This window comes from Melanostigma gelatinosum, assembly GCF_949748355.1.
Source record: "Melanostigma gelatinosum genome assembly, chromosome: 20".
Lineage (NCBI taxonomy): Eukaryota > Metazoa > Chordata > Actinopteri > Perciformes > Zoarcidae > Melanostigma > Melanostigma gelatinosum.
In genome coordinates this window covers 6,662,176-6,685,966 of record NC_136653.1, presented here as the reverse complement: position 1 = coordinate 6,685,966, position 23,791 = coordinate 6,662,176, and the positions used below count along the sequence as shown (strand labels likewise).

Here is a 23,791-nt window from a genome sequence, read left to right as displayed (position 1 = left end):
TTAAATATTATTTCACAAGTTTCAAAAAGTGCCCCCAATCTTTTGAAAATGCCCCTGGATTTCAGTCAGTGGGGGCAAAAATTGCAATTTACAATTTACATGGATGTCTTATTTCAATTTAAATAAATAAAATAAAAAGATGACATCACAACTGTCATCTCTCTGACGGCAACATGAACACATCAGAAGGATCTACTGGTTGTCTTATTAGTGAAGGCTTTGTACAGGATGAGAGCTCATGTAACTGTAACCTTAAGTACAGGATCATGGTCAAATGGAGATATTACAAATGCACTAATGTCTTAATTCAAAGCTACGGTTGCTGAATGTTTGTCCATCGTTCTCTCCTCAGCTATTGGCTCTCTGTAACAAAACACGAACAGAATCAGCAAAATACTCATTCAGTGTATTCGTGTAGTTAATCTCAACATTTGTAACCTAACCGGTCTTAAAGTGATATTTCAGGTTCACAACCAGTCTACCTGAGCTCACGTTGGTCCGTTTATGTACATGATATGAAGTAGAAATAATCTGTAAAATCATCACAAACTCCGTAAGATATTACGGAGTAGTACCATCGAAAGTTGATGGGACAGACATTCTAATGAGACATCGCCACATGACTTAACGGATTATTTTAGCACACATGTGATGTTATAAGAGCTCTTATTTTGCTTTAACATTGGTATCGGTGACATTCGAGTGAGTTGAAACCCAGTACTTACATTTAAAAGTGAATCCTGCTACTTCTCCGGCTCCCGCATCAATCACCGCCATGTTGGATAAAACAATATTTTCATCGGCACGCAGTGCATCTTGGGATACGGTGGGCCGCGAAGGATACATCAGTTGTGTCCTCCGAATCTGGGGGCTGAAGGCCGCATTCGTCAGCTGCATTTGAAGGAGTCTTCGAAAACATGCGATATGGGACAGCCTAGTCGCAGCGCTGTGACGGAACTGGTCTACGAATGCCGCCTCCGAAGGATGCAGCCCCTGAACTGAGACACAGCTTGTGTTACTGTGTAAATGAGTCCAATGATTAGTGTTAAAGAAGCCCAGTCGTGTGGCTGTAAGCTCCTGAGGTGCTGTTTCCTCCGGACTCGCCTGGTTGACGCGCTCGCTGCAGGCTAAACTACCTGAGGTGTGGTGCATTCGACACATCACAGACCTTTGTATGATGATCTGTAGCTCATTTATTCTCGCCGTGGAAACAATTTACACGAAAGCCACTCTTTCCCACAATGCATTAAATGTGTAGCGTATGCGGTCAAAACCGTTTGCCCTTCCGGGGTCAAACACCTGACAAACACAGCGATTTAGGGACTTATATACCTGAGCCCAGGACAGGAAATACAGCGCCACCCAATGCACAAAGAAAGAAATACAGTGGTATTTATGATCTCATATTTGGCTCTAACAATCAGTACAATAGGCCTGTACAGTAGACTGTGTCCCAAGACATTCAGTAATCACTAGTCCACCATGTGTTTAACATTTTGTAAAGCTGTCTGATTCTCTGGTTCTTGGGGACGACTGAGCCTCTCTGATAAATATAGACACAAATTAAAACCCTGCAGCACTTTAGAGCCCTATTTCACTGTTTGTCGTATTTGTAGACGAGCCGTGGACATTAGATAAGGACACTTGTATTTACAAATGAGAGAAAAACACTCCCACTACGTCTGTAGCGAGTGGAATACGGCTCTTAATAAAGTACTGCCATTCTTAAAGTAACCGTACATGAAATGGGGTATTGAACTGTTTTTTAACAGCAGGGTATTGCGACACTTCTTTAGTATCGGTATGATGTGTGACACTAGATCTCAGTAACATAATGTAATGATATCAGAGACATCAGTGTGACCTCACAGTTGTCTATAATGTTCTCCCTGCAGATGTTCAGCCGCTGTTGGTGATGAAGGAAGATATTCCCCCTGAGTGGAGCCCCAGCCTGGACCAGGAGGACCAAGAGCCCCTCCACATGAAAGAGGAGCAGAAGGATCAAGAGCCCCTCCACATAAAGGAGGAGCAGGAGGACCAAGAGCCCCTCCGCATAAAGGAGGAGCAGGAGGACCAAGAGCCCCTCCGCATAAAGGAGGAGCAGGAGGACCAAGAGCCCCTCCGCATAAAGGAGGAGCAGGAGGACCAAGAGCCCCTCCGCATAAAGGAGGAGCAGGAGGACCAAGAGCCCCTCCGCATAAAGGAGGAGCAGGAGGACCAAGAGCCCCTCCGCATAAAAGAGGAACCAGAGGAACTCTGGACCAGTCTGGAGGCAGAGCACCTCAAAGGGCTGGAGGAGGCAGATGTCACCAGGTTCCTATTCAATATTGTTCGTGTGAAGATTGAAGATGACGATGAGATACCTCAGTCTTCACAGCTTCATCATCGTCAAAAGGAGGATAACAGAGAGGCAGAGCCTCCAGCCAGCAGCTCAGCTACTGATGGAGAGGACTGTGGAGGATCAGGACCAGCCGGGAACCTAGATCCAGATCGTCTTGCACAACCGAATGCTAATGATGAAATGGTTTCTGACTCCTCTGAGATGGAAGTCCGTTTTGATGATTGGCAAAAGCCTTTGTTAGATTCTGGATCAAAAACAGAGAACAGTAATAGTGATTGGAAGGAGACCAGGGCACCAGATTCTGCTACACATGCTCTGAAAGTTAAGGAAACCATTGTTAGGGATGTAGTCTGTAACGCTGGCAAGAAATCCTTCAGCTTCTTCAAGTGTAGCAATAGATTTTTCGACAAGGGTTTTCATTCACAGAAAATAATCCAAAAGGGAGGGAAACGATTTGGATGTGATGTTTGTGGGAAAAGATTTACAGTGCAGGGGTATCTGAAGACACACATGAGAGTTCACACAGGAGAGAAACCATTTGGATGTGATGTTTGTGGGAAAAGATTTACAGTGCAGGGGTATCTGAAGACACACATGAGAGTTCACACAGGAGAGAAACCATTTGGATGTGATGTTTGTGGGAAAAGATTTACACAGCAGGGAAGTCTGAAGAAACACATGAGAGTTCACACAGGAGAGAAACCATTTGGATGTGATGTTTGTGGGAAAAGATTTACAGAGCAGGGAAGTCTGAAGAAACACATGAGAGTTCACACAGGAGAGAATCTATTTGGATGTGATGTTTGTGGGAAAAGATTTACAGTGCCGGGAAATCTGAAGACACACATGAGAGTTCACACAGGAGAGAAACCATTTGGATGTGATGTTTGTGGGAAAAGATTTACAGAGCAGGGAAATCTGAAGACACACATGAGAGTTCACACAGGAGAGAAACTATTTGGATGTGATGATTGTGGGAAAAGATTTAAAGTGCAGGTAAGTCTGAAGAAACACATGAGAGTTCACACAGGAGAGAAACCATTTGGATGTGATGATTGTGGGAAAAGATTTACAGAGCAGGGAAGTCTGAAGAAACACATGACAGTTCACACAGGAGAGAAACCATTTGGATGTGATGATTGTGGGAAAAGATTTACAGTGCAGGGAAAGCTAAAGAAACACATGAGAGTTCACACAGGAGAGAAACCATTTGGATGTGATGTTTGTGGGAAAAGATTTACAGAGCAGAGAAGTCTGAAGAAACACATGAGAGTTCACACAGCAGAGAAACTATTTGGATGTGATGATTGTGGGAAAAGATTTACACGGCAGGGAAGTCTGAAGACACACATGAGAGTTCACACAGGAGAGAAACCATTTGGATGTGATGATTGTGGGAAAAGATTTACACAGCAGGGAAGTCTGAAGAAACACATGAGAGTTCACACAGGAGAGAAACCATTTGGATGTGATGATTGTGGGAAAAGATTTACACAGCAGGGATGTCTGAAGAAACACATGAGAGTTCACACAGGAGAGAAACCATTTGGATGTGATGTTTGTGGGAAAAGATTTACAGAGCAGGGAAGTCTGAAGAAACACATGAGAGTTCACACAGGAGAGAAACCATTTGGATGTGATGATTGTGGGAAAAGATTTACAAAGCAGGGAAATCTGAAGACACACATGAGAGTTCACACAAGAGAGAAACCATTTGGATGTGATTGTGGGAAAAGATTTACAGAGCAGGGAAATCTGAAGAAACACATGAGAGTTCACACAGGAGAGAAACCATTTGGATGTGATGATTGTGGGAAAAGATTTACAGTGCAGGGAAAGCTAAAGAGTCACATGAGAGTTCACACAGGAGAGAAACCATTTGGATGTGATGTTTGTGGGAAAAGATTTACAGTGCAGGGAAATCTGAAGAAACACTCAAGAATCCACGCAGGATAAAATCTTCACTTTGCTGTGAAAGATGAATTACATAAATATGTTGTCTGGAACCACTGCAGTTTTCATTCTTATATTTTCGTCTTTGTTTGTAAATGAGAAGAAAGGGGAAGTGTTTCCAAACATTATATATATCTTAATTACATTCAAATCAATGACAACACACAGTAGGTCTGTGATGGTGGAAACTAAAACAGGAACCAAATACTTTGTTCATCAGGGGAAATATATGTATTTGAATTGCAACATTTAGTTTAATGTCTAATCGATACATATTCAAACTGATTGTATTTTAAAAGTGTAATAGGTGTGCTAAAGAAGCCCAGTCGTGTGGCTGTAAGCTCCTGAGGTGCTGCTCCCTCCGGAGTCGCCTGGTTGAGGCGCTCGCGGCAGCCTAAACTACCTGTGAGGTGTGGTGCATTCGACAGATCACAGAGACCTTTGCTGTATGATCTGTAGCTCATTTATATTCATCGTGGAAACAATGCACACAAAAGCCACTCTTTCCCACACCGCAGTAAATGCGTAACGTATTGCGGTCAAAACCGTTTGCCCTTCCGGAGTCAAACACCTGACGAACACAGCAATTTCCGGACCTAGAGCCCAGGACAGAAATACAGCGCCACCCAATGTACAAAGAAAGAAATACAGTGGTATTTATAATGCCATATTTGGCTGTAACAAGGTGGAATAGGAGACCTTCTGTATTAGGTCATGTCCATACTACTCTGTTTTCGTTTGAAAAGCACATGTTTTGCTACGTTTACACTGAGCGCCCACACTACGCTGGCATTTTCAAGCACCGAAAACGGAGGAGTTTGAAAACGCCGGGATTGCTTATTCGTTTGGACGGTCTGAAACGGATACGTTTGGAACCGATGACGCCCACACCCACGTTCGCTACTTGATTGGTTCTTAACAGTCATGACGTGTCCTTCCCTGATTCGTCACACACCTATCACGTGACCGATTCCCGGAAGTCAAACAACATTGATTACCGATCGACTACCAGGTTAATTTAACATGGACAACTGATTACAGGCGGTACTGACCTTGTTGTCTTTACTGGCAACTGTTCAGTTAAAGTCTGCATTATTACGGAGGAAGCAGCTACTATTGGAGCGATCAGTGAGCAGCGTGTCCAGCGGCGTTATAAGATCTACGGAGCGGACGTCTGAAGCCACAGTTGGCGGCTTTAGGGAGGGTGATGGACACAAAACGGAGGACTTTCCTGTCCTTATTAATGCTTATTTTGTTCTGCACAGCTGTTGTGAAGTCCGCAGATACAATGTAAAGGAACAAAAGCAGTAATTGCTCTCCAGCAGGACAGATACTTCAGCCACCAGCAGAGCTACGAGTGAGATCTACGCACAACAACAAAACCGAGAGGGAACGAGTGAGAGACGTGTGTTGACCACATTCATGGATCCATAAGCTAGTAAACTATTATGTGTAAGTGTTGATTTTGAAGTGAATTTGATGTGTGAGAAAGACCTGCAGCGCTGTAACTAACGTTAAGTCTGAAAATAAAACTTCTAAAACTTTCCACGAAATGTGTCTGAGTTCATAGAGAAAGATTTTAGAGAAGATCTTAAGTATCAAACACGACCTTTCATGATTAAAGACGAGTCATTACTCTGTCATATTTGTTTTAACTAAGCAACCAATCTACTTGCTGTTTACATAGACACCCACGTGCATGCCCAGTGTACGTGAAGAGTCACGTGATATTCGTTTTCAGTCGTTGGTATGGACAGAGATTTCGAAAACGGTGCTGAAACGTTGTGTGGACCGAGATCGTTTTAGTTTTAAAACTCGGTTTTCAGATGTAGTGTGGATGTAGCCTTAAAGAAACTGCATCAATGGGTTTGTTTTTTCTTTGTGTTACTGAAACTTTTGTAACATTTTATTTGACAGACTCATAACTTTTTGTATTTCCTAGAAATCTTATGAAATGTAATTCCTGTGATTCTTTAAACCAGTTTGTCTTTGGTGCAGAGCTTGTTACATTGTTTGGCTTTTGTTTTTGACTCTTTACTAAGCGTGTGTATTACGCTGGATCACATCACTCCAGTTCTGAGGTCTTTGCACTGGCTTCCTGTCCAACAAAGAATTTACTTTAAAATCCTGCTGTTGGTTTACAAAGCACTGAATGGTTTAGGGCCAAAATACATCTCTGATCTGCTGCTACCTTATGAACCATCCCGACCCCTCAGGTCGTCTGGGACCGGTCTACTTTCTGTTCCCAGAGTCAGAACTAAACATGGAGAAGCAGCGTTCAGTTTTTCTGCTCCACATATCTGGAACAAAGTCCCAGAAAGCTGCAGGTCTGCTGAGACCCTCAGCTCATTTAAATCAAGATTGAAGACTTTTCTGTTTGCTGCTGCCTTTAATTGAACCACATTCAATTCATATATTAATCAATTTCCTGCATTTCTGCATTTTACCACTGCATTTTATTTCTTGCATTGTTTTTTAATGTTTTAATGAATGTTCTTAATTTTTTTTAAATCTCCTTTTCTTTTGCCTTATGTTTTGATGCTTTTAATGGTTTTATGTGAAGCACTTTGAATTACCTTGTTGTTGAAATGTGCTATACAAATAAACTTGCCTTGCCTTGCCTTAGGCATCATGACTCTGACGCAGCAAACACGCACGTCTGAAACGCATGTGCATACGTTTATTGTCAAATAGGTTTTGGTTTCTACAGCTGTATTGAAAGCAAATAAAACGTACGGCGGCAAAGAATCCATATCCTCGTATAGCAATGGACAGCTCCTTATGTGTCGAGTCCATGGTTCTAATGATGCCGCAGAACTTCTGCATGAAGAACTTCAACTTGCTTTTGTGCTCCTCGATATTGTCCGCCACCAGCATTGCAACCTTAAAATAACAAAAAAACATGTGTTGGAATGACAACGAGTGTATCACAGGCGGTTTTATTCTCATCATGGTGCCGATAACCCGTCCCGACTTGTTTTCTTCGCCTGTGTGGAAAAGCCTCGGAGCTTTTACCTGTTTGAGGAAGGCCTCGAGTGCGTAGTAACTCGTCTTCTTCATCTCAGCGTTGATGTGTCCACAGAGCCTGGACATGACATCGAACAGAGCTCTGTAGTTGTCCATGAGGCAGCTGCTGAACTGGGACGCATGTCTGGCAAGTAATCTGAGGCCGGCTGTTCAAGAGACAAAGAGTCACAGACGCGTGAGTTTTCAGGGAGTTTCGTCTTCGTGTTGCTATGGAAATAACAGTCCTTACCAAATGTGACTGCGTAGCGTGTCATTGACATCTACAACAAAAGATGAGAAAACAAGCGTTTTTTTAAAATATATCAGTCAATTTCAATCGGGATGTTATATTTCGACAGTTGGACAGCAGAGACGGGGATATTTACCTGGGGGCTGACGGCCTTCAGGGCGTACTGAAAAATGTCCTTAGACGTCGCTGGGTCTGCAAGTCAGAGACGCACACTAATCATGCACCATCACGCACGAATCATAGAAACGGCATGTTTGGTTGAAAATTGTGAAAGAAATAGATATAGCGTCCCACCTTCCTCCATTGTTTTAGTGAAGTTGACCATAAGAGCGGTGATTCCTCTCAAACATCCAGCTACAACAAAAAGTTTTGGTTCCTTTGTTGAAGAGGTCATCTGAAAGGAACAGATCGACAGACACAACTGATTACGGGAACGTTTGAAAATACAATAAGTGCAGAGGACAGCAGTTCTGCCCAAACACTCGGTGCCATCTCCCCTGTTCACACACCTGTTCTTTGAGCTCTCCTAGATAGGCTCTGTAGAGTTTGTCAGAGTTGTTGACCATCTCGCTGGGGTGAACCTCTGCGAGAACTCCCAGCAACTCGTAGATTTTGCCGAGGACTAAAACAAAAGATTTTTTTTAAATGCACGTAATTTACATTTTCATCTCCTGCATGAATTCCGGTCATCTCCATTCCAGCGTTAAACCAAACTTTGGCTTCGGGCCGTAAAACGAAGACTCACCTGAATCTGGCAGTTTGCTCCTCTGACAGAGCTCGCCGTAATATCTGTTGAATATATCACAGATTCGAAGCTCTGCCACCACACTGGAAGCCTTTGTTGTTTGGAGAACCTGAGGAGAGTAAGAACAAGAACAAGGTCCAGCCAGCAGATATATTCCATATTCACAAATATGTCAAACAGATCATATAAATAAGGAATTTTGTCAACAGTGGATCTTTTCTTTCGCTCAGTTCATGTTGCACAGCTAACACACTCGGCTGATGTCAAAGAACCCAGGAGGCCAAGAGAAACCAACCTTGATAAGGAGCTCCAGCACGAGAGTCCTACACTTGGCTGATTTTTCCTTTGTATACACAGCCATGCATGTGTCCTGCACAAAGAAATGGAGAAAAACAACATGATTCATTTGAGGTATTACATGTACACAAACAAAAGTCAGTTTTATTTGTGGTACGTTTCACTTGTCTTGTGTTATACTGAGAGGTGTATGAAGAATACATATATAGAGGCTACTTTGCGTCAGTATCAGTTTCAGTCGGACACTGAATTTACTTTGAGTGCACGGATGCAGCATTATGTGTAAAGATTGTTCCTTTTCATGGTTCTAAAGGGGGAACTTACTCTTATGTCAGTGGCGTAAGTCTTCTCCCAACCTTTGACTCTTGGTGAGACCCTGTCCAAGAACTTCTCCAAAAAACCCAAGGTCTCAACTCGGGTGTCCCGGAACTGGAAAACAGATGTTTTCTGTCAACACGAGAACTTTTCAGTGTAGCGACGTCATTGTTCACTCGATGTTCCTAGATGCCTACCTCATCTGACGCCAGGGACTTCCTGAGGAAGCTGAGCAGTCCACAGTCTTTTGAGAACAATAAGGACGTCTGTAAAGCTTCAAGACCAAAGATGCAAAGACGGAATCAGAAGGAAATGTTAATATTTGTTTTCGCAGTGTGTGTGTCACCAAACACAAAACTCTGCACATTTAGGAGCACTGTGAACTTTGATACATGAATACATCTGTGCAATCTTTAATGAAGCCTCTAATCATCAAATGTGTTCTTCTGCCTCCAAACAACAACTAAACACCAACTGTGTTAGTAATGTGCTATAACTTTACTTCACACTTGATCAGTTTGAGGACCTAAAACAATAATCTAGATATCATGAAGAACACTTTAGTTGAATTGAAGTGAAGTGGCGAGCAAGCCAGAACACATGTTAGATAAACAGGGAGTGACTCTGTAGCTCTCACTGAGCGCAGAAGCTGATGCCAGGATGCTGAGTGGAGCCAAGAAAGAGAGATGGCCACGGTCATAGGTCGAGCATGCAGTATGAAAATATGGTCATAATGTTATGTTTTGCATGAGGTAAGAACTAACTGGTGAGTTCCCCTGAGGAAAAGGAGTCATGCATGGAGTCTGTGGCGTGCAGACTTTTGAATCCGTTGTTGCAAATCCACTTAAGTATTTTAATGCTGCCACACTTTATGCTTGGAGACTGTTTCACTCGTGTACTATTACAGACTTCCAATGGAGTAGCGTTAGGAGCGTCCACGCTTGGCTTATTGTCACGTGGTATTTATATTGCATTCTGACTGAGCGTTACCGCCCACCGCAGAGAGTTTTGGCGGAAGAGCCTGATGTGATGCAGGCAAGCAAAACAAAACAAAAGTAAATGCGCAATTATTGAAATAATTTATGCATTACGAATCAACAAGTAGCTTCTAAAGATCCACACACCACCTCACCCTACAAAGTGTTTAAGGCTCATGCACAGCAGAAGCATCGTCAACATTAAACTGCCAGATTGTTATTGGAGTTTGGCGCGGAGTATTTGACGGACTTTATGGTCTTACCAAGTTCGTTCTCGGTTGTTGTTAGCATGCACTCCTGTCCCAAGTCACCGATGATATCGTGACATCTCAAAGCTGCAGCTCGGGTGTCTTCGTCCGAGAGAGATTCGTGAAGTTTCAGAAAAAGCACTTGAATGCCTCCAGCAGGGTTCCTCTCGGAAGACATAACTGCAGCGCGGATCTAAGCTAACATTAGCATCACATCAGCCACATTACTTTCTCTCATAAGTACAACAGTAAGTAGTCAGAAAGAGTACACTCTGGCAGACATGCTAGGGAAGAGCCATTACATTTCAAACAGTCACGCACATCAGGAAGAGTCAGGATGGGATGCATCTGTTTCAAAATAAAAGCTCCGATGGCGAAGGTCCCGTGAACTTCTGGTGAAATAAAGTATCCTCTAGTTCAGTGGACCCCAACCACCAGGCCGCGGACCGGTACCGTGCCGCACAGAAAGAATACATATTATATTATTTCCGTTTTATTGATTATCAACGTCTGAAAGAAGTTTTATTTTGAAAGATGACCGGATTCTCTCGCAATTTCATCCGTCTGTGGCTCTTGACATGTCAAGACGCTTTTCTCGGTCACGTGACCTCAAAAATTAAGCCTGCAAATTAGCGAAAATGAGTAAATCACTTTTGGAGAGCGTCTTTGCAAAGGGGAAAGGCCACTAAGGAGACAGAAGAGCCGACAACTTCCAAGAAAATTTAATCTTCATTTAACATGAGTGAAAGGATTGTCCCTGCCTTTTAGGGGTCACAGAACATATAATACCGCATTAATAAAATATGTAATAGAATACAATTTTTGACAAACAACGCTGTAGTTGAACACTATGACCACTGGGGGGCAGTGTACACTAATGATCTGTTAATGCTTTGTTTCTCAGCCATCAACAATCCATGGATATATGGTATCCGCAGACACAATATCGTGCTACGTTTTCCGGTGAATATTTCAAAGTAAAACTGTCGATGTGGTAGATGAATTGCTATCGTGCGCCAATGGGGCGTTTAGTTCATTGCAGGAAAGATTGCGTGCATTCGTCTAAAGAGGTGTCATAGTCTGGGATTGGCCAATCATAGGCTGACAAAAGCCTCACATACACACAGGCAGACGAGAATTGATCGGTGGTTCACAGACACAGACAGGGTTTAGAGAGGCCTCAGGCTCTCAAAATGATGCCAAACTGCTGTATTTGGATAGATTGAATACTATTAGTGATAAAACAAGTGAAATATATAGTTATAGTATGTAAAAGTACAATGGAACAGATGGAACAGCTGGTTCCAAAATGACAAATCATCTCGACCTCCCGTGACACCTCAATACTAAAACCTCATTTTTTTTGCTTCACTTTATCAAAGCAAGATAATTTGCAGAGAGACTTCTGACATGTTGTGCTATGATTTGGGAGTTTTTAGCTTTCACCTGCATCATTAAAAAAAGATATTCATGCTTTCAGTGCTTTTTTTTCAGGTAAACCTGAAACTTTTCAATTTGAGCTGTGTGCCATTTCATTCACGATTAACCAGTAACATATACACAATATGTACACATCTGAACACATCTCACAAGTGTTACCTGTATTATACCATCAAAATTATTAAAATACATCTTGTAGTTACAAATGTACGTCTTTTTAGTATGGGTATGCAATTTTCGAGCATAGGCCTAAAAATAGGGCTAGGGCTTATTAGTTAATGTAGAACACTATTTTTGACCGAGTACATTTAAAATATATCTTTTAAATAGCTTTTTATTCCGACTTTTATATAAATGATCCAGTAAATATCTTATTCAGATTTTAGTGATTTTTATTCAAGTTGTTTTTTTTCTGTGGGATGACGACGGCATGTTCAGGGAATTTTAGGGAAACAATAATAGTAGTTACGGAGACTGGGAAATATGAGAAAAACCTTAAATAAAAGATGTATATTTATTGAAAAAAGTAAATATTCTCTGAGATGTAATTTGTACATTTACAGAAAAAAAACTTGAAAATTCTCTGAGATTATAAAATCATAAATTTGCAAGAATGTTGTTCCCCCTGGCCCTGTAAACTAATTTTGGAGATTTTAAGATAGATATTTTATATATTAATTATTAAAGTATTAATTATCATTTATTTATTTTCTATTTTAGATTTATTCATTTTTGAAATGATGTATTCATTCTAGAGTTTTTATGTATTTATTCATAATAATTATTCTTTTTTTTATTTATTCATAAATTTTATTTTTGTATTTACTTACTACTTATTTATTAATTTCTTATTAAATTGTTTTAAATTATTCATTAATGATTATTATTTTACTATTTGATTACTTATTTACTTATTTACTTTACTCAGATCTGCTTACATATAAACATATAAAATATGTTTTCCTGCTCTGTGACCAGACACCTGAGGTCTCTCCTCTCTGTGACCAGACACCTGAGGTCTCTCCTCTCTGTGACCAGACACCTGAGGTCTCTTCTCTCTGTGACCAGACACCTGAGGTCTCTTCTCTCTGTGACCAGACACCTGAGGTCTCTTCTCTCTGTGACCAGACACCTGAGGTCTCGTCTCTCTGTATTTACCTGCTGAAGATTCCCATGTAATCAACCGACGTCGTGGCCGAGCAGGACTGAGACCCAGCAGGTCTCTGCAGACCATGAAGGTCTTCACTGCTGCTCTGAGGATCCTCTCCGCTCTGAAACAACAATTTAAAGTTCACATCTCACATTTTAACGATCGGCCAGTTTCTCTTCATTTATTTTTTTCCTGAAATCACAGTCTCTGTTCTCATCTTTGACATTCTGACTTTTTTGAATTGGAAATGACAGTAAAAAAGATTATTGTGGTCCCACAGACCCACTGGTCTCATTTAATTTCCATTTAAGGTCGATTAAATTAAATTTCAACTGAATGTCCATTAAATTACATTGAATTAAAAAGTGCACATTAGATCAACATTTCAGTTTGTATCTCAATGTTCCACCGTCAGCTAGAGAGACAATTTTCTACCCCATAGTAGTACACAGACAAGAGGAAACTGTGTATATGTATGTGTATTAACTGTAACATTAATGTGTGTTAAACAATACCATCGCTGCTGTATTTATGTCTAGATTAAGTTATTTTGAGTGTTGTTGGAGCTGCTACAATGTTACCTAAGCATAGCACGGATCAAACTAACTCCATTCAGAAAACAACCAGTTTAAAAGTTGTTTGCTTGTCGTGTTGCGTACAGACGCTTCAAAACATCAATTCAGACTTTTAACAAATCAACATCATTATGTTGTTATTTCTGCATCTTTTTGATCTGCTTATTGTGATTTAATTACAGCTAAATCTTCATATGTTTTCGTAAACCAGCTGACTCGTGACTCACCTTCAGGGCAGAGTTTCCTCCCCCGGAGAGCCGGATGCTCCTGCAGATCTCCTCAGGCGTGAGCGTCTCCACCCTCAGAGGCTGGAACGTCTTCGTCTGGTCCGACATGAAGACTCTAATCTGCCAGCCGAGGGAACGTGGACCTCAGCAGGTCCAGGAAGTCCTCCTCCTGGAGTCCTCGAGGACACCTTACCTCCTGAACCGGAACTTCTTAAAAACCGAAGAAGATATAAAAACACATTTTTAACTTTTATCACCACGGCTGTAAAAAATAAGACGCTCTGCTGTCTTTTTGAAGCGAACCGGTGTTCGAGAGCACGACGGTCCAAGAGTCCTCCAGGACGCAGACCCTCAGGACCAGCTGGATCTATGTGTCAGTGCGCCGAGGTCTGCCGGGCTTTCTCCTGTCAGACCGGCCTCTGGGGAAAATTAACCTTCGGCTGAACAACAAAATAAAAGACTGTGAACTTATTTCAATATACATTAAAACTAGCATGCTAAGCTTACTGAAATAGTAATATGGTGCTAGGCTAACTAGCATGCTAAGCTAACTAGCATGCTACATACTGAGTGGTTTGGTAGTCCGGGTCCTTTAGGTCTTCTCGTCTCCGTCTGGAGGTCGTCTTCCTTATCGAACCACAGGAGGCCCAGACTCCCAGTGTCCTCCACAGCTGGACCAGTTCAGACCACCACTCCCAGTTCAGTTCATCACAGACACTTCAACCCCTTTCACTGTTTCAAAACGCTTCTACTGTACATTTTAAGTGAGGGTCCGAGTACTTATACTGTGACAAAGTACTTTTACTGTGAGAGAGTACTTTTAAAGTGTGGTTTTTGAACTTTCACTGCAACAGAGTACCTTAGATGTGTGGTATTAGTAGTTCTACTGTGACAGAATATTTGTACAGTGTAGTACTAGTACTTCTACTTTATAGTGTGTTATTTGTACATTTACTGCAGTAAAGGACCTGAATACTTCCTGCATCACTGGGCTCTGTACGTCAAGTCCACCAGACACAGGAACAGCTTCTTTCCACTGGCCGTCACTCTCATGAACAATAAATATATATGAACAATATAAAAAATACTCCTGTATTTTGTATATGTATACATACACTTTTTGTGGTGGATATAGTTGTACTTATATTGTATATAGCTGTTAAATGTCCTTGTTTTTCTTACATTTCTCTTGTTTATTGTATATATTTCATATGTGTGTATGTACGATGAGAGTAATGTGTAACCGGAGTCAAATTCCATGTATGCGCACACATACATGGCCAATAAAGCTGATTCTGATTCTGAAGGAACATGATATATTATTTATATTTTCATAGTTTCACTAATACTTATAAAGTAACTCACGTGACTGCCGTGACTCCTCCCCTTCCTCACTCACTCAGAACAACCACCTCGTGACCTTCCTCATCCGGAAACAGAGCTTCGTGTTTCCAACCGGAAGTAAAAGAGAGTGAGACACACACGACGGTCCCGCAAAGATATTTCACCGTATTAGCACATTGATTCGTGGAAAACGGGCTTACTTTGTTCAACTGTATGTGTTCCGAGTTGTGAACCACATCATCACAAAGTGTGTACGCGTTTTATTTGATGTACTCTGAAGTCTGCAGCTTCGTCAGTAGTGATGGCGAGATGAAGCCTCATGAGGCCTCGCAACACTTCAGCCAATTGGTTCGAGAAAGGGTTCATTACTCGATGCTTCATGTGCACACGATACCACCTACTGGCCAAGTGTATAATCACAGGCAGCTGTATCTGAACCACATAATGTGATGCATTGAATTTTTGTGTCTGTTATGGCTGTTGGGAATGACTATGAATTACAAAAATGTATGACCAAATAATTTCTGTACATAAATTATGACATATGTGCATAATAAAATATTTTTTTTATGTATTCTGTGTGTGTACATTTTCCCAAAATGGTAGTATCATATGATATGGCAGGTTGTGTAATGATGTTATTATGTCACTTTAGGAAAATGGCATGGGCTTAAGCAGGCAGAGGACAGTGAAAGTGCTTGTGGAACTAGGAAGAGGGGACTGAATATGCTTGTGTAACTTGGACAGTGATGTACAGGACACGGGACATTTTATTAATTTTTATTCAGAAATAACAGTTTCTCAACAGTGTTTGGTTTTAAACGATTCCTTTTTTTTGACACAACCTCTCCGGCCTTTGAAAACACCCTTTCACAGGCTACAGAAGATGCTGGCGTGCACAAAAACGCAAGAGCAAGTCTATATACATTTTGATACAGGAATTTTTGTTCTTGATTAGCAAACCTAATGTGTCTGAAATAGAGTTAGATGTAGCTTACCTTATTAGGAGTTATCAAATCAAAGTGTTCCCACACAGGGGAAATCCTCCTCTTCCGAGCTGGCTCCATCTTATCACCTATCCTTCTCTCCTCACTCTCTAAACTCTCCAAACTATCCAAACTCTCAACTCACCGCAACTCTCCACCAACAACCCACATGTTGAATGGAGCCTGAGTGGTTTATATTGCTGTCGAACCTCCCGGCAAACTCTGAACCACTTCCCGAAGCAGTCACGTGGTACAGCCGGGCAGCGAGGCTTCGGACGTCATCATTTTTGGCTCCTCCCCTACATGAAGCAAGCCTCGATACGCGCTTCAAGGAAACGCCCCCTCCATTACTCGACACACGCTTCGAAGCGTCGGCACATCTCGTAACATCACTATTCGTCAGGAAGCAAACAAAGTGAAATGATGAACGGAGTTCCGCCACAGACCTCTCCTCTCCAGAGAGACACGAGGCTGCAGGAGGACCGCCAGCTGCTTCTTCTGCCGGTCGATCTCCCGCCTGAAGCCCGACGCCTCATCCTCGTAGCCGGCCACGGTCCTCTCCACCACCGCCAAGATCTCCTGCGCGGACATGGTGAGTTTCTCGGTAACTATTCCTCTCAGAATCTCGGCTTTAGACATGTCGAGCGTCTCGGAGTCGCTGCTCCTCTTCATACAGTAAAACATATTTTAAACGTGTCCCACGTACACTGGTAAGATGTAGTTCCGGGTTGTGGAGCGGTGCGGCTATAAATGATGTCTGAAAAGAAACAAAAACAAAGGGAACATTTCATCTGAAAGGTGAATTAAGACAGATAGATACTTTATTAATCCCAAAAGCTGAAATTTGTTCGCTAAAGCAGAATTTATGATAAAAGTAAGCAATCAAAAATGCATAATACATACAATAAAATATAATAATATTAAATACACTAAACAGTAGTGCAAAGCTTAAATGAACGAACTAATAATTGGTAGTATTGCCTGAACAGATGTCATTAGTGGTCGGAACACTCTGTGGCTCAGTCAGTGTAGTGTCCGCCTCATTTCTCGATGTCGAAACGCACGAAGCCTCCGACAAACCCGCGGTGCTCCCGGCCGTCAGTTTAGCTTCCAGGCTCGGCTCCAGCGCTGGTAGTCCCTCCAGGGCATGCTGCGGCTCGGCCTGCAGGCAACCGTAAAACCCTGTCTGGGAAAACTAGCGATGGCCCATCGGCCGCTGCACTAGCCCCTCCATTCCGAGAAGGCAGCGCTCTCCAAACAGCGTCAGGTGAGACGGATGTAATCCGTGTATCATCCGCTTTGGAGTTGGCTTCCTTTCCTGGTGTTTCACATATCCACATTTGACCATGTCGTGATTTGTCAGTTGGTTTTCCACAGCTATAAAAGTTTAGGGGTGAGACAAGCTGTGTCCCAATTCAGGGGCTGCATCCTTCGGAGGACTATGGAGCTAAATCCAGGTCAAAAGTTTCGTTCACTTGAAAAAAAATGTGAACCTGAAAGTCCAAAAATACAGCAATGTATTCAAAATAAAAATAAGTGAATGAAAATTTTTTTTGGGTTGAATGGAGTGGTCTCGTGTGACGTCACAGTTTAGCTGTCGGCCATGTTGGAGTACACACAAAGCCACTGGCATGCACGGCTGAGTCGCATGACCTATCGGTGGTGAACTTTTGTGCTGTATTTGGTTGTGGCAGCAGAGCTGTTAGAGACAATAAATCATTCTTTCGTTTGCCAGCGGTCATTACACATCAAGGAAATGACACGAAGGAGCTATCCAAGCGACGTCGCGAGAAATGGCTGTCACGCATCTCTCGAGATATAAAGGAATGGAATTTGGCGTACACTAGAGTATGTGCGGATCACTTTATAAGTGGTCAGTGATTTTATTTACAAATTCGTTTGTGAACAGTATTTAATAAAGGAAATATAAATTAAACTTGGACATGAGAAGGTTACCGAAGCTTCATCGGCCCGTGACAGCAGTCGGTGCCAGAGACGTGTCGAGCGTGTACAACAGGCGAAACACAGAGATGCAGCCTCAGCATTGCTTGATATGAGTTTAACGTCGGATCATATATATATATATATGTATATATATATATGTATATATATGTGTGGGGGGGATGAAGTTAGGAGTTAATTGAAAGTGAATTCCTACACACACGCACACAATGACATGCACGTACAATGTAAACAAACACACGTGTCTGTTTGCACTGAGTAAACATTGAATATTGCTAAATATCGGACCAGATCTGTATATATTTACCCTCCCAATGACGAGATGAGAATTCTCGACGACCGTTGCTTTGACGTCTCGGACCCATCCACTGACAAACTGATTATAAGCGTCGAGCCCTTTGTAGCACTCCAGCTCGTCTTTTGTGTAAGGACTGGGGGTGTTCACGAGATACGTGTAGATGTTGGCGTAGTTTACCGATGGAAGATAAGTAGGATCGGCACTGAAACGATCTGCACTCATCGTATAGGGATCCAAGTTACCAATAACCTTCAATTTGGCCAGGTAGCGAACCTTTGATGCACTATCCAGTGATTCAAAGTATTGTATTTTCGCCGCACTTCCTTGTTTACGCGCCGCCATGTAGGATCTGTATGTACTCCAACATGGCCGACCGACCTCGTAACTAAGGAGATCGTGACGTCGGTGAGACCACTCCATATAATTTTGATTCAGTTCTGGAATTTTTTCGAATACATTTTATTTTTTTCAGTTTTCACGTTCATATATATTTTGATATTTGAGTTCTTATATTTTTCAGTTTCAGATTTTATATTTTCAGATTCAAATCTTTTTTTTTTGGGTTTCAAATCTTTTTTTCATGTTCAGGTTTTTTTTTCAGTTCAGGTTTTTTTTTTCAGTTCAGACTTTTGACCCAGATCTAACGTGGGGGGCGTGGTATCAACTGAGAGGGGCGTGTCATCATGAGTGACAGCATAACAACGAGGGCTGAGGAGTTCCTCAACCACGTTGCCTTCAGGTAACGTGGGCACCGCGAGAATTATGATTCAACACTTTCTATTCACCATATTCACGTGATTGAAAGTTTAAAAAATGACGCTAGTGCCAAAATTCTGTTTAGCAAGCTGTTTTAGCTTCTACTTGGGACGAATCACAGTAAAAGAGCAATAAACTATGCCATATTGGGCCGTTCAACTACCACACTTAATATCTGACGTTTCGCACTTCCACACACCACTGTGAACGCAGCGTAGTATCCTTGTGATGGCGTCCGCTCCACCTGGACCGCCTGCTGGCGCCAGCGCGCAGGTAAGAAATCGAATACATTGGCTATTGGCTCTCTGTAACAAAACACGAACAGAATCAGCAAAATACTCATTCAGTGTATTCGTGTAGTTAATCTCAACATTTGTAACCTAACCGGTCTTAAAGTGATATTTCAGGTTCACAACCAGTCTACCTGAGCTCACGTTGGTCCGTTTATGTACATGATATGAAGTAGAAATAATCTGTAAAATCATCACAAACTCCGTAAGATATTACGGAGTAGTACCATCGAAAGTTGACGGGACAGACATTCTAATGAGACATCGCCACATGACTTAACGGATTATTTTAGCACACATGTGATGTTATAAGAGCTCTTATTTTGCTTTAACATTGGTATCGGTGACATTCGAGTGAGTTGAAACCCAGTACTTACATTTAAAAGTGAATCCTGCTACTTCTCCGGCTCCCGCATCAATCACCGCCATGTTGGATAAAATAACATTTTCATCGGCACGCAGTGCATCTTGGGATACGGTGGGCCGCGAAGGATACATCAGTTGTGTCCTCCGAATCTGGGGGCTGAAGGCCGCATTCGTCAGCTGCATTTGAAGGAGTCTTCGAAAACATGCGATATGGGACAGCCTAGTCGCAGCGCTGTGACGGAACTGGTCTACGAATGCCGCCTCCGAAGGATGCAGCCCCTGAACTGAGACACAGCTTGTGTTACTGTGTAAATGAGTCCAATGATCAGTGTTAAAGAAGCCCAGTCGTGTGGCTGTAAGCTCCTGAGGTGCTGCTCCCTCCGGACTCCCTGGTTGACGCGCTCGCTGCAGGCTAAACTACCTGAGGTGTGGTGCATTCGACACATCACAGACCTTTGTATGATGATCTGTAGCTCATTTATTCTCGTCGTGGAAACAATTTACACGAAAGCCACTCTTTCCCACAATGCATTAAATGTGTAGCGTATGCGGTCAAAACCGTTTGCCCTTCCGGGGTCAAACACCTGACAAACACAGCGATTTAGGGACTTATATACCTGAGCCCAGGACAGGAAATACAGCGCCACCCAATGCACAAAGAAAGAAATACAGTGGTATTTATGATCTCATATTTGGCTCTAACAATCAGTACAATAGGCCTGTACAGTAGACTGTGTCCCAAGACATTCAGTAATCACTAGTCCACCATGTGTTTAACATTTTGTAAAGCTGTCTGATTCTCTGGTTCTTGGGGACGACTGAGCCTCTCTGATAAATATAGACACAAATTAAAACCCTGCAGCACTTTAGAGCCCTATTTCACTGTTTGTCGTATTTGTAGACGAGCCGTGGACATTAGATAAGGACACTTGTATTTACATATGAGAGAAAAACACTCCCACTACGTCTGTAGTGAGTGGAATACGGCTCTTAATAAAGTACTGCCATTCTTAAAGTAACCGTACATGAAATGGGGTATTGAACTGTTTTTTAACAGCAGGGTATTGCGACACTTCTTTAGTATCGGTATGATGTGAGACACTAGATCTCAGTAACATAATGTAATGATATCAGAGACATCAGTGTGACCTCACAGTTGTCTATAATGTTCTCCCTGCAGATGTTCAGCCGCTGTTGGTGATGAAGGAAGATATTCCCCCTGAGTGGAGCCCCAGCCTGGACCAGGAGGACCAAGAGCCCCTCCACATGAAAGAGGAGCAGAAGGATCAAGAGCCCCTCCACATAAAGGAGGAGCAGGAGGACCAAGAGCCCCTCCGCATAAAGGAGGAGCAGGAGGACCAAGAGCCCCTCCGCATAAAGGAGGAGCAGGAGGACCAAGAGCCCCTCCGCATAAAGGAGGAGCAGGAGGACCAAGAGCCCCTCCGCATAAAGGAGGAGCAGGAGGACCAAGAGCCCCTCCGCATAAAGGAGGAGCAGGAGGACCAAGAGCCCCTCCGCATAAAGGAGGAGCAGGAGGACCAAGAGCCCCTCCGCATAAACGAGGAGCAGGAGGACCAAGAGCCCCTCCGCATAAAAGAGGAGCAGGAGGACCAAGAGCCCCTCCGCATAAAGGAGGACCAGGAGGACCAAGAGCCCCTCTCCATAAAAGAGGAACCAGAGGAACTCTGGACCAGTCTGGAGGCAGAGCACCTCAAAGGGCTGGAGGAGGCAGATGTCACCAGGTTCCTATTCAATATTGTTCGTGTGAAGATTGAAGATGACGATGAGATACCTCAGTCTTCACAGCTTCATCATCGTCAAAAGGAGGATAACAGAGAGGCAGAGCCTCCAGCCAGCAGCTCAGCTACTGATGGAGAGGACTGTGGAGGATCAGGACCAGCCGGGAACCTAGATCCAGATCGTCTTGCACAACCGAATGCTAATGATGAAATGGTTTCTGACTCCTCTGAGATGGAAGTCCGTTTTGATGATTGGCAAAAGCCTTTGTTAGATTCTGGATCTGAAACAGAGAACAGTAATAGTGATTGGAAGGAGACCAGGGCACCAGATTCTGCTACACATGCTCTGAAAGTTAAGGAAACCATTGTTAGGGATGTAGTCTGTAACGCTGGCAAGAAATCCTTCAGCTTCTTCAAGTGTAGCAATAGATTTTTCGACAAGGGTTTTCATTCACAGAAAATAATCCAAAAGGGAGGGAAACGATTTGGATGTGATGTTTGTGGGAAAAGATTTACAGAGCAGAGAAGTCTGAAGACACACATGAGAGTTCACACAGGAGAGAACCTATTTGGATGTGATGTTTGTGGGAAAAGATTTACAGAGCAGAGAAATCTGAAGACACACATGAGAGTTCACACAGGAGAGAAACCATTTGGATGTGATGTTTGTGGGAAAAGATTTACACAGCAGGGAAGTCTGAAGACACACATGCGAGTTCACATAAGAGAGAAACAATTTGGATGTGATGATTGTGGGAAAAGATTTACAGTGCAGGGAAGTCTGAAGAAACACATGAGAGTTCACACAGGAGAGAAACTATTTGGATGTGATGTTTGTGGGAAAAGATTTACAGAGCAGGGAAGTCTGAAGAAACACATGAGAGTTCACACAGGAGAGAATCTATTTGGATGTGATGTTTGTGGGAAAAGATTTACAGAGCAGGGAAATCTGAAGACACACATGAGAGTTCACACAGGAGAGAAACTATTTGGATGTGATGATTGTGGGAAAAGATTTACAGTGCAGGGAAGTCTGAAGAAACACATGAGAGTTCACACAAGAGAGAAACCATTTGGATATGATGATTGTGGGAAAAGATTTGCAGAGCAGGGAAGTCTGAAGAAACACATGAGAGTTCACACAGGAGAGAAACCATTTGGATGTGATGTTTGTGGGAAAAGATTTACAGAGCAGGGAAATCTGAAGAGACACTCAAGAATCCACGCAGGATAAAATCTTCACTTTGCTGTGAAAGATGAATTACATAAATATGTTGTCTGGAACCACTGCAGTTTTCATTCTTGTATTTTCGTCTTTGTTTGTAAATGGGAAAGGGGAAGTGTTTCCAAACATTATATATATCTTAATTACATTCAAATCAATGACAACACACAGTAGGTCTGTGATGGTGGAAACTAAAACAGGAACCAAAGACTTTGTTCATCAGGGGCAATATATGTATTTGAATTGCAACATTTAGTTTAATGTCTAATCGATACATATTCAAACTGATTGTATTTTAAAAGTGTAATAGGTGTGTTAAAGAAGCCCAGTCGTGTGGCTGTAAGCTCCTGAGGTGCTGCTCCCTCCGGAGTCGCCTGGTTGACGCGCTCGCGGCAGGCTAAACTATATATGTTTTCGTAAACCAGCTGACTCGTGACTCACCTTCAGGGCAGAGTTTCCTCCCCCGGAGAGCCGGATGCTCCTGCAGATCTCCTCAGGCGTGAGCGTCTCCACCCTCAGAGGCTGGAACGTCTTCGTCTGGTCCGACATGAAGACTCTAATCTGCCAGCCGAGGGAACGTGGACCTCAGCAGGTCCAGGAAGTCCTCCTCCTGGAGTCCTCGAGGACACCTTACCTCCTGAACCGGAACTTCTTAAAAACCGAAGAAGATATAAAAACACATTTTTAACTTTTATCACCACGGCTGTAAAAAATAAGACGCTCTGCTGTCTTTTTGAAGCGAACCGGTGTTCGAGAGCACGACGGTCCAAGAGTCCTCCAGGACGCAGACCCTCAGGACCAGCTGGATCTATGTGTCAGTGCGCCGAGGTCTGCCGGGCTTTCTCCTGTCAGACCGGCCTCTGGGGAAAATTAACCTTCGGCTGAACAACAAAATAAAAGACTGTGAACTTATTTCAATATACATTAAAACTAGCATGCTAAGCTTACTGAAATAGTAATATGGTGCTAGGCTAACTAGCATGCTAAGCTAACTAGCATGCTACATACTGAGTGGTTTGGTAGTCCGGGTCCTTTAGGTCTTCTCGTCTCCGTCTGGAGGTCGTCTTCCTTATCGAACCACAGGAGGCCCAGACTCCCAGTGTCCTCCACAGCTGGACCAGTTCAGACCACCACTCCCAGTTCAGTTCATCACAGACACTTCAACCCCTTTCACTGTTTCAAAACGCTTCTACTGTACATTTTAAGTGAGGGTCCGAGTACTTATACTGTGACAAAGTACTTTTACTGTGAGAGAGTACTTTTAAAGTGTGGTTTTTGAACTTTCACTGCAACAGAGTACC

General features: G+C 42.7%; 1 protein-coding gene across 1 annotated transcript; it reads right to left on the bottom strand.

The window, feature by feature from the left end:
* Positions 1-5,421: 5,421 nt before the first annotated feature.
* Positions 5,422-10,260, bottom strand: LOC306794476 (DNA-dependent protein kinase catalytic subunit-like). Its single transcript, XM_079292552.1, has 11 exons — positions 10,148-10,260; positions 9,105-9,181; positions 8,917-9,021; positions 8,591-8,665; positions 8,296-8,404; positions 8,060-8,172; positions 7,845-7,944; positions 7,687-7,742; positions 7,551-7,581; positions 7,310-7,467; positions 5,422-7,177 (listed from the first exon to the last, which is right to left on the bottom strand). The coding sequence occupies exons 1-11, from the start codon at positions 10,173-10,175 to the stop codon at positions 6,917-6,919; spliced, it is 1,113 nt and encodes a 370-aa protein (XP_079148678.1). The 5' UTR covers positions 10,176-10,260; the 3' UTR covers positions 5,422-6,916.
* Between the last annotated feature and the right edge of the window lie 13,531 nt (positions 10,261-23,791).